We start from the raw sequence: 12,376 nt of genomic DNA on the forward strand, positions 1-12,376 counted from the left end.
ATTAGGAGCAATTTGTTTATAAGAGTCATCATGCCCAAGCGTAGACATGGACTTTGTGACATCATAATGACTGGTCCATTGTATTTATAGAAGTCTTTTCAGTGTGGGTGCATTGTATGTGTGTGAAACATAATGTCTGTGACAAAATGTGTTCAATGAATTTGACCAGTCAAAGAACTTCTTAGCGAGAGGTTCTGATTCCATTGCATGCATCACTGCTAAATGGAGCTGTTGATTGTAGCAGTGCACATATGGAATGTACTGACCAACTTTGTTTTTTAACAAAGCCTGGACACCACCCCTTGCTCCAGACATGACAAGCACCATCAAAACACTGACACACTAAATTGTCTGGGCTGTAACCTAGCTCAGAGAGATGTGACTGAATTTGGTTGCAAATATATTCAGCATCAAGCTGATTCAGTTCAATTAAGCCAATCAGGTGTTCTTCAGGGATGGAGATCTGGACAAATCTAATCACTACAGACACATTCCCAATGTTATACTGATCCCTGGTACCATCACTTTTAATACAAAGAGAGTCAGCTTTTTCATATTTGGTCCTGATATCTTTTACCACCATTTTGGCAAGTGCCTCATTTATTTCATTTTCAATTACATTGGATGTGTATTTTGCATTTTCTGGGATGTATTTTACAATTTCTGCAAGTTTGGCATCTTTTTTGATTGTGTAATCAAAGAATTTAAGGAAAAGTCCCTCCTCCCCACCTTCGTGATTGTGACCATGCCGAGCCTCTTCATTGACTGCAAGGAACTGAATGGGCTCCCCAATGATTTTCACATAATATCTATTCTTTTCTATCTGGGTTGGACCCAGAAGTTGAACTATGCTTTCACCCGTCTCTGCCCAGCGCCGATACTCTTGCCATGCAGACATGGCTCTGATGTGCGGGATACTAGACGCGTGTTTGTGGAAGCCACCACCATCTCTTTCTAGAGCTTTTTTACCCCCAATTAGTGTAGCCGTGTTTGGTGAATATGTCCTCGCGGTCCAAATTGGAAATACTAAATTTGCGGCAGGCAAAGCAATAGCTGGCATCACGGAACAGAATGTTCAAGCCATGGTTGAGACCGATACCAGCTTGCACTAAAACATACGAGTGTCTTTCCGAATGCGCGCTTGGGATAATTAATTAAAATGAGCTGGGACGGGTTATCCATATTTAAGTCAGGCAGACCGGATTGTATATTTTGTTGAAGGCAGAGGTTTGGAGTACCAGACACGGGCGCAGAGCTGAAGGATTGTGTAGGCTTATCTACATCTTTTGGAGTTTCAGTTCCTGACGTGGGTGCGCTGCACTCTGTGTTGGTAGCGGCGGTGCTGGGCTCAACCATGGAGTCAGCAGCTTGCGGAGGGACAGAGGTTGAAGATGTCTGCTTTTTAATAAGCAACCTATGCATAGCCTTTGGTGTTACCAACCAGAAAATAAAAGAAGAATGGAACGTATACCCTGTTTTAATTAAGGAATGTGGTCAACAGGTTCAAAACGTGCTGCAAAGTGAAATTTGAAAATAAAATGTTATTCTTCTCCAGAGTTTTCATTGGACAGACAGAGCATTTCGCAGGGTGGGCATGGCTTGTCTCTGGGGGGGCAGTGCCCACCCCAGCCCCCCGTGGTCGCCCCTCCGATCTCATATTCTACGTCATCGCGAGATGGTCCTGGGTCAATCTCTTGGCACAAAGTCTCATGTTTAAGGTCCCCACAAGACGCTCCGTGGCCAATCTCTTTAGTCTCGCGGGTCTTTTAAGTGTCTTCCGTGATCTTAACGTGAAGATTACGTCTCGTTGCCCTACTGTTTCTCTCCAGGATTTTTTTTTAATAATAGATATCCATCCATCCATTTTCCAACCCACTGAATCCGAACACAGGGTCACGGGGGTCTGCTGGAGCCAATCCCAGCCAACACAGGGCACAAAGCAGCAACCAATTCCGGGCAGGGTGCCAACCCACTGCAGGACACACACACGCACCAAGCACACACTAGGGCCAATTTAGAATCTCCAATCCACCTAACCTGCATGTCTTTGGACTGTGGGAGGAAACCCATGCAGACATGGGGAAAACATGCAAACTCCATGCAGGGAGGACTGGGGAAGCGAACCCGGGTCTCCTAACTGCGAGGCAGCAGCGCTAGCAGAGAGATAGATATATTTTTAAAAATTAGTGTAGATGACATGCATGTGATGGGTGTAACTGAGCAAGATGCAGAGGTCAGGAAAGTATGGAAAAAGATGATCCACTGTGGCAACCCTTAATGGGAGTGTCTTGATAGTACCATCAGTCTCACAATATTCTGCCCTCTCTTTTAGGGCTTTACTGTCTTCAGATAGTGACCTTGACACAGCACAGGGGTTAGTGTGAATTAAAGATTATTTGAACAATGGGCTCCTAAAAGGATTTTCAATATCAAATTGGCCTAAGGGGATGTGCATTACAAAAACCCCTTTACAGAACAGCGCTATCATGACAGGTTTATAAGGGTTCAGACAGCCAGTTTAGGTTGCATTATCTCCAAAAGTGTTGGGGATCAAGTGAAATAAGATGGATCCGGATCTAGATCTGTTAAACCTAGGCAATGGCAACAGACCCTGGTATATAAAGCTTGTACAGGAGATCTGGAAATACTGAGTAGATACAGTCGCACTTGCTTCAATTTGCCCAGGAACCAGGTATCACAGTTGAGTTACTACTATCTCTCTCATTAGTTTGTGGTAGTATTCAAGAATGTAACCTCAATGCCACTTTAAATTGCAGAGAGGAAAGCTGTTTTCATTTATGCATCCATAAGCTTACAGGAATTCAGCTTGCAGAGTCAATGCATTTGGTAGTCAAGAGTACTGCCTACCTAGAGGTGCTAATGCTCAAATGGGGAATTAGGAAAATACCTAAGGTGAAGGAGGTGCTGAAAATGAGAATTTAGTGCACTGGACAAAAGGCTTACTTGCTCTGAAGTGGCAAAGCAAATGGTTATTGGATTTGCATGATAGTCATTGATTGTCCATAACAAACACCATTTTCAAACACAAGACTATTCATAAATACAAAAAAATACATAAATACCCAAAAATTCCCAGAATTGTTAAAAACAATTATACAACTTACAGCAATTTAGTCACTGTCAATATGCTTCCCTTGATATATAATACACTTGGTCCCAGCTCTTCTTTCAATTCTTGTTACTGTGATTTGTTTTTCATAAGATTTCTAACATGGCAGCAAATTGTCTTTTATTTGGTGTCAATTTAGCTTCAAGAACAAAAAAAACACAACACAGGCCATGAGATCTGGAGAATATAAGGCGAGTGTGAAGCAACCACCACGTTGTTTAAATTTGAAAACTCTTTGGCCGACAATGTGGTGAAAGCAGGTGCACTGCCAAGGTGCAAAATGCAGTTTTGTTTTCGCCACTGCTCCCAATGTTTTTACCTGATGCTTTGTTAACAGGGAAACTCTTCATTAAAAAGACCCTTAATGTTAAAATAGCAATCACCATTGTCTTGATGTTCGAAATGACCGGATGTGCTTTTTTTGGTTTGAGGGAAAAAAATAAAAGTGAACTGACTGTAGAATAAATGTCAGAAATACATAGCAGTATAGTCGATAACCCTACTCCTGTGCTATTGACTGATTCTGGGAATTTTTGGGTTTCCCCTACCAGCGATTCCTTGGACCAAAAGTTAAGCACCAATTTTGTAATAATTCCATATATCTGATTTGGGGCCTGACTGAGTTTTAATGAGGTACTAAAGGGACAAAAAGATGGCAGCTACAGAAAAACTTGCCAAGTCCTTTTTGTGGGAGTAGTAGGACCTCAGAGAATAAATCTTGGACAACCTCAAGAATCAGGATTTGTTTTTTTATACCCTGCAGAATTCAATTTCTTTATTTAATTAATATTTCTAAAGTAAGCTTCTTCATGTTACTGCAGTCTCATTTTGCATTTTGTTTTTATTCCCCCATAGGTACGGCCATTTTCTGTATCTTTCCATGGCTACAGATCTGCCCATTGCTGGTCATTGATGTATTACATCATCACTCTCTGTGTACGTCTCTAGATAATAATAATAATAATAATAATAAAGCAAGTTCTTCTGTGTGAGTTATTTTTAAAACCTTTTCCTTCTGTTGAAGAACATCAAGAGTGTTTGAAAAAGCATTTCATGATTCAGCAGAGGTCATGAAGGATATTCAGCAAGACTTAGGTTTGAGAAATGGAACAACCACTTTGAGAAACCATTTAATACTGTGGCTCAGCCTTCCTCTGTAGAGACAGAGTCAAAAATGTTAGAAAGGAGTGAGCACAATTTTTGTGGTGGAGGTAATTTCAGTGATTATAAAAATGTGTAGTGTTAACACTGATGTGGCCGATGAGTTTTAGCCAAAAGTGCACTAAGGAAGTGTGTAAATTAAGATGGTGTTTGGCTGTTAAATCAATGGTATCTCCCAATAAGTTCTACAAAGGAAAAAACAATTCAGTCAAAATTGATCACTGATGAAAATTTTACACACCAGGCCTTACATGCTGAACAAGAACTCTCCGATCTCCACACACAGTGAAACCAAATCCTTGCTGATCCCTTTGGATGATCACGCATCTTTGAGTAAATCCTGCAAAAGAAAAGACAAATAATGCTATTCCAAAAACATTACACTCTAAAATTACCAATTACAGTTTAATGAACAGCTATACTTTAATATGTTTCTATAGTGCAAGGCAGAGAACATCAGTGTTTTAGTAAATTCAAAAAAGTATTAATTCAAGTTTCTAAAACCAGCTTTTGTCTCTGTAACTTTTTCATTCAGGGAGGCATATATAAAACAATTCTCTTATTTAGCACCCGTTTTCATAACATTTATTGAATTCTAACTCTAAAGCACACATCAATACATACAATATCTAGTTAATCTAGGTCAATGTCACAGGAGTTAAGTGGATTAAGTTTAAGGCAGGAATAAATTCTGGACAAGTCTATCAAAGAGAATACTCATCCACAAACCACCATAGTAAAAATGAATACAGTACACCCCCAAAATTTGCAGGGGTTACAGTCCCAGCGCACTCACGAATTGTGAAAAACCGCAGATTTTGGATGTGGTTAAAAAAAAATGGCTATTTTTATAGTTTAAACTCTAAATATGCCCCCAAAACACTTTCATTTTATTTCAACCTCAGCTTAATACATTATCTAAAATTAAAGAATGTAAAGGTAAACCCGTATACTGTACTGCTATGTCTCCCGCAGTGCTAGAATATAAAATACCGATGTTACCGCTTATATGTACTGTAATTCTTGCAAGGGTGTTTTCATTGCCAGAAGCCTTAGAAGGTGCAAGACGTTTAAGGGCTTTAACCCTTAAATTGCCACATACCTGGGGGTTAATGCATCCCTGAACGCCAAATATTTTTTTTGCTGCACTTAAACATCATAATTCACAAAGAAAATGTGAAATTTTAATGCAACACATTTTTTCATACAAAGGGCATCACAACTACCACAATGAGGATGGACAGTTTGATAGAGTAGATTAGACAGGATTCTCTGCAAGACTTTTTTTTTAAGCTGCAGCATGCGCTGGAAGACCATTATGTTTAAGACTTTCGTTCACTTTGGTGTCAGATGACTGAGCAAGCACTTCATCAGATTTCCTTCTGGCCCTTAATAAAATAATCTTTATGGGTCTTCCACCAGGGTTTCAACTTCAACAAGTTTCTTCAAATTTCTTTGACAGCTCGAGCACCACACCTCTTCAAAATACAAACTGATGTTCTATTGCTAGCTATCTATAGCACTGTTGACAACAGAACTAGGATGACTTCATAGTGTGTTTACTTGGCCATTTTAAACCTCTTCCTTGGGACATTTCAGAATTTGCGGTCACCATCCAATAGATTTGTTTATTTGTTAGACTGCACCACTAGCACCTTTGACATGAATAATTATCATCATGCTAATATGAATCAATTATCGATGGAAATTTACAAATATGAAATGGCTATTTTGCCTGGAGAATCGGTTTAAGAACTAAACCAGTGTTGTTCCTGCCATCTCAAAAAACATCAGAAAACAACAAATTCTTGTTTTTTTTGTTGCATAAAGGTTTATTTGTATTTCATTCTGTTGTTATGCAAGGCTTTTGCAATGTAATAAACACTTGCTGCCCAGATTAATCAATAAAAAATAATTTTCTTGAATGGCCTACGACTTTTGCATAGTACTTTACATGCATATGCAATTTAGTCTGTGGAAACCAATAAAGCCAATTACTGTGAATATAATTTCAGAACATGACTTCATTTTATTGCTGCTTGTATTAGTTTGCCATAACTGAATAGCATGTTTTAATATTCTGAAAATACACTGTTAAAAAGACTAAAATTACACTAGGCCTTTACAGCTTGTGCAAGAAAGCTTTAAATTATAAAAGCTGTTATGAATAGTTTAAAAGCTACTGTACATTTTGTCAATTAATGAAAATGCACTACCTACTCTCACAAATACTGATGCAAACAAAAATGCTGAACAATGATTGAAACCTTCATTAATACCTTATATTATGCTGTACTATTGCAACCTTGCATCCTTGACTGCCCAGTAAATTAAAGTTAAAACGGTGTGAGTGCCAAAGGCATCCCAACAAGGATGGAAGATGGCTCCTTACCAGGAAGGGAGGCCACAATCAAAGGACAGGGATGGACTGGTGTCCTGGCTGCTTATCCCAGAAAGGAGGCTGGCTCAGAAGGATACAGGGTCTTTGCTTCCCAGGGTTGTACTCATTTGCCAGCACACAATGGCACCATCCCACTGGTGGGAGATGCATATTGCTACCTACAGGACCAGCAAGAGTTCTTAGGTACCTTAATGGGGACCTGAAAGGGGATAGTTATACCCTTTTCGAAGGGCTTTCACTGTGCAATGATGTGGCACCAGAAGTACTTATGGGTCCAACATAAAAGAGTCAGAGCAGCCAAAGCCTGGAGGAGGTGGATAAGACTACATAGGAGATGGGGAAAAAGGAAAAACTTATTTTATTGTTCAGCGTGAAATGGATGGAACTGGAAACCTAAGAAGGCATAGTGTAGAATGAACACCTTGTACTGTAGTTTTGTCTGGGCGGTTTGAGGATGTTGGATACCTTTTCTACTCTGGCAATATTTGGCAGAAGGCAGGAATCGATACTGGATATGGTGCTAGGACATTCACAGACCAAGACTAATTCATACTGGGCCTGCTTTCAGTCTTACCAAGCAAAAATATATATCAGTAGCTATAGTCCCTGTCACAGACAGGTAAATAAGTATAAAAAAAAATAAAAAAAAAATACAGTGAAACCTTGGATTGTGAGTAACTTGGTTTGCGAGTGTTTTGAAAGACGAGCCAAAATTTTTAATAAACTTTAACTTGATAAACGAGTGAGGTCTTGCAATACAAGTAGTACGTGTACGTTTTGTCCACTGAGCGTCACGTAGGGATTGTGGGTAATCTCCCATGCTTGTTCTCAGTCGACGTGCCTCACTCATATAGTCAACATCCATATGAGCTTATACTGTTTACTATGGCATTGTGACCATGTGCGAGTCCCTGTCATGCACCCTAAAACATGAGGCTGAGTCTCAGTACTTTAGCAAAACCAGATTTATTCAGCGTGAATCAGGAACAGCATGGTAATTTATTGTAGTGGGATCTACCGCTCTCCTATACAGAGACACAGCAATTCAGGCAGGGTCGCGACCAGATTAGTGGCTAAGTAATACTGTGCTCCTGCATTTATAATGTTCCTTGCATCACCCATCGATAGTGGCTAAGTAATACTGTGCTCCTGCATTTATAATGTTCCTTGCATCACCCATCGACAGCAGCCGCTTATAGCTTCACCGCGATCTTTTCTGATTCTCTTTTACAGCAAACTGCTATAGTGCTGGGAGCCTGCGGTTGCTTGCTTCGGGATGCTTGCATGTTGTCCCGTTAGGGGGAATCCCAAAAGAGTTTAGAAATCTTACATTTCTAGAATTTTTTTTTATTTTGTGTCCAAGTGTAGTGACTCTTCAGGCAAAAGCAACCGTCAGTGGATAGGTTTCCTTGTTAGACTTGAAAAAAATAGGAAAAGATTCCAGTGAGCCAACAGATAGAAGTGATTCCATTAGTTACAGTGAAGATTTTGTATTAATCATTTTTATATAAATATTTGTGGGTTGTGAAACAAATTATATGAGTTTCCATTATTTCTTATGGGGAAATTCATTTTGATACGAGTGCTTTGGATTACAAGCACGTTTCCGAAACAAATTATGTTCGAAAACCAAGGTTCCTCTGTATTTACTCTCTTTTGCCCTCTGTTTTCATCCAATGCCTTTCCTCTACATTCATGCATACGTGTGAACACCTCTTCACCGGCACTCTCTCTCAAGTGCTTTCCTGTAAAGCCCATGTCATACTCTCATTATTTGTGAGGCAGCTTTCTTGTTTCATAGATTTTTCTCATTTTATACTTTTAATCTTTGAAGGTGACTCTCTCAGCGTAGCTCATACTGTACACTTTTACTCATCCATGTGCATCTAACACTCACTCTTGCTTTTTCATTGTGTCACCAAAGCCAAACTGACCAATCAGATTGCTCTGAGGGACTGGACACACAAACCTTAGAGCTATATTATGTAGTAAACACTGCTCGATTTACTCCTTTTGTTATAGCCCTGCACCTGAACCTGATCAGAGAGGCACAAGGCGGCAGAGAGTTGAATTTAAAGTCACTTTCACCTAGATGAAACAAGATATTAATTATCCAAGAAAAATCATATTTTATACACACTAATTACATAAATAGACTGCTGTACTGGGCAAGAGGCAATGGTAAACTGTAAGGGTGCTAGTAGATGGTAACAAAGATCACTGAGTTGTCAACATTCTGTCACTGCTTTGCATTTCAGGAGAAAACCAAGGTGACTACTGACTTAATTTTTAAGCACTTGTGCAGTCTGCATAAAAAAAATCTTTGTTTTTTCTTTGTGAAAATACAAAAGTAATTAAAACCATTTGGCAGTGTTCTATATGCAATGCTACCTGAAAAATGGAGTTTAAGGGCCAGTTTATACTTCACACTAAGAACGTGTACGCATAAGCATCATAACTGCCACGCGTTCCCAGCATTCATTTAACGTGTCCTCTGAGCACGTCCTCTAAGAGTCAATACATATAAAGTAGAATATAAGGGAAACAGAGGTGTTTGTTACCTCTTCTATAACATACTCACTTAATGTCTGTCTGATTACTGGAAATAATGTATCTCGTTCATTAACATACAGCTTTTCATTTGGAAACCTCATTTAAAACTAACTGAATGTGTAGGATGGGAGCCGTCTCCAGTGTTTTTTTTTTGTTTTTTTTCTAACAGTGCTATGGAAACTTGAATATGGATTAAAGAAACAATACTAACTCACACACACACAAAAAAGTGGTTTTGAATTTTCTTAATGTGTTCTTAATTAAAAATATCTTAGTGATATGCTGTAAAAAATAGCTCATGCTGCAAGTTCCACATACCTGTATTAGGCACACATAGTAATTATGGAAATCTAATAATTGAATAAAACTTTGTGTATTACTTTGTTTAAAATTAGTTTAATATATCAGTAATTACTATATTTTGCAGTTTTCTTACTTAAATTATTGTGCTAGTTAAAGGACAGATTTCTGTATTTTTCAAGGCAAAGGTATTCCTTCACAATCATGATATATATTAGTTTGACACATGAAAGTGTGTTCTAAAGCTAAGCATATTTTATAAAAATAAAAGAACTGGCTTGTGAAACTTCTCGCACATCAAGACATCCATGTGAAATTTAAAACTGGCAGAAATTAAGATTCTACGACAGCTCAATTGTAAGAATCAATTGGGGTAAAGCAACCTCTCTCATGCTGTACGTAAAATGGTAGCCGATAAAGCAGAAATTCAAACCTTTATATGAACACCAGTCAGCGACTGGAAATAGGGCTTTAGCTCCTTAGAGTTACATTTTCTCCTCAAAAAAAAAAAATGTAAAAAGCAATGCATTTTTTGGATTGAAAAATTACATTTTCATTAAATCTCATCTTTCTACTATCAAAAATGCAAAACACGTCAAGCACAATGACACAGGTGTAAAAAGTATAATGATACAAATAATAATAATGAATAATAATAGCAATAAAAATAAGAACGGCACATATGCAAGTGACAAAGCATCACTTTCAGATTCACCAGAATCACTTTCAGTTCAACTGACCATTTCAATGTCACTGCCTGAAGACAGATTCACCTTGTCATCGCTCCAGATGAGAGGGACTTCTTATGAGACACCATTATGAGGATAGGAGAAGACATGTCTACACCATTGCCCAGTGACTCTTGGGCCTGACGCTTGCATAAGACATGCCTAAACTGTTGCCAGAGTAACACTTGGCAGTTGGCACTTTTATAGCCCGAGTAATCCTCAAGTCTTATGCAAGAAGTGTCTATACTGTTGCCCAAGTGAAACTCAAGACTAATGCTTTTAGCACTGTTTTCACAGACCTAGTGATGCTCGGGTCTAACACTAAGAACATTTAAATCCTGCCAAAAATCACACTACATACATTATGTCCAGCTTTAAAGAACCGGAATCCTGGATTTGAATTCTATGCCCATACACTGTCCATGTGGAGCTGGCAGATTCTCTCTATGTCCATTTAGCTTCTCACTAGCATTACCCAAGAGATGTGCACGTTAGGTCAATTAATGATTCCAAACTGGCCCTGGTCAGTGCAAGTGTCAGGGTGGGTGTGTGTGTGTGTGTGTGTGTGTGTGTGTGTGTGTGTGACTGGGCACTGCAATGGACTATTTCATACCTTGAACCCAGCACCAATAACAGTTAATTACATTAAGAATTTTTTGTAGTATACAAAAGGAAACCAGAGTGCTACTAATCCTTCTTGTGTTTTATGTTTCTCTAGAGCTACTAGGGTAAATCTAAAGGTAGTATATTATTGTCATTTTTGTAAAAAGATTTAAAATATTACAGAATCAAATGAATGAATATCTACAGGGAGTGCAGAATTATTAGGCAAGTTGTATTTTTGAGGATTAATTTTAATATGGAACAAACACAGTGCTATCAGTCAATCCAAAATGTTAATAAACCTGAAACCTGAATGTTTCACAACGGAAATGTGAGTGTGAACATCATCAGGGGAATACATATGTGCGCACAATTATTAGGCAACTATTAGTGTGCAGATTTATTATGCAACTAAAGGAAAAATGATAATTGTTTTCATCTGTTATAGTGAGAATAATAAAAAAACACCTCAAAATTTACAAATAAACATCTCTGACATTTCAAAAAAAATAAATCAATCAATCAATGACCAATATAGCCACCCTTCTTTCCAATAACAGTCATAAGCCTTTCCATTCATGGAGTCTGTCAGTTTCTTGATCTGTTGACGATCAGCTTTTTGTGGAGCAGTGACTACAGCCTCCCAGACACTCTTCAGAGAGGTGTATTGTTTTTCTCCCCCGTAAATCTAGCGTTTAAGAAGTGCCCACAAGTTCTCGATAGGGTTTAGGTCAGATGAGGAAGGGGGGCCATGTCATTATTCCTTCATCTTTAAGGCCTTTACTGGCTGGCCACGCAGTGGAGAACTTCGATGCAAGTGATGGAGCATTGGCCTGCATAAAAATCATGGTCTTTTTCCTGTATCACTGTTTGAAGAAAGTGTCTTCGAAAAACTGGCAGTAGGTTTGGGAGTTGATTTTGAGTTCATCTTCAATGCAAAAAGGTCCAACTAGCTCATCTTTAAAAATACCAGCTCATACCAGTACCCCACCTCCACGTTGGAGTGGAGCTCTGTGCCCATTACTGATCCATCAAGAGTCACTCTCATCTCATCGGTCCATAAAACCTTTGAAAAAAATCTGTCTTCAGATATTTCTTGGCCCAGTTTTGACGTTTCAACTTATGTTTCTTGTTCAGTGGTGGTTGGGTTTCAGCCCTCCTTACCTTGGCCATGTCTTTGAGCACTGAACACCTTGTACTTCTGGGCACTCCAGGTAGGTTGCAGCTCTGGAATATGAAAGTACTGGAGGATAATGGGTTCCTGGTAGCTTCACGTTTGATTCTTCTCAAATCTTTGGCAGCTAATTTGCGTCTTTAGTTCTCAACACGTTTCTTGCGACCCTGTTGACTATTTGCAACAAAATGTTTGATGGTTCTGTGATCACACACCAATATCTTAGCAATTCCAAAAGTGCTGCATCCCTCTGAAAGACTTTTTACAATTTTTGACTTTTCAGAGTCAGTTAAATCTCTTTTTTGGCCCATTTTACCTGAGGAAAA

At 38.8% G+C, this 12,376-nt stretch overlaps 1 protein-coding gene across 6 annotated transcripts in view; it reads right to left on the bottom strand.

Moving 5' to 3' along the window:
* Positions 1–12,376, bottom strand: part of arhgef11 (Rho guanine nucleotide exchange factor (GEF) 11) — a 209,432-nt gene that overhangs the window by 169,591 nt on the left and 27,465 nt on the right. For 4 of the 6 annotated variants that reach the window (XM_039742341.1, XM_039742340.1, XM_039742338.1 and 1 more), the window contains one exon: positions 4,533–4,631. In XM_039742341.1, the coding sequence (XP_039598275.1) occupies positions 4,533–4,631 (99 nt within the window). Of the gene's footprint in view, positions 1–4,532; positions 4,632–12,376 lie in introns of those variants that run through there. The other 2 variants (XM_039742342.1, XM_039742343.1) reach the window with 2 other exon arrangements.

Source organism: Polypterus senegalus, chromosome 18 (genome assembly GCF_016835505.1).
Source record: "Polypterus senegalus isolate Bchr_013 chromosome 18, ASM1683550v1, whole genome shotgun sequence".
Lineage (NCBI taxonomy): Eukaryota > Metazoa > Chordata > Cladistia > Polypteriformes > Polypteridae > Polypterus > Polypterus senegalus.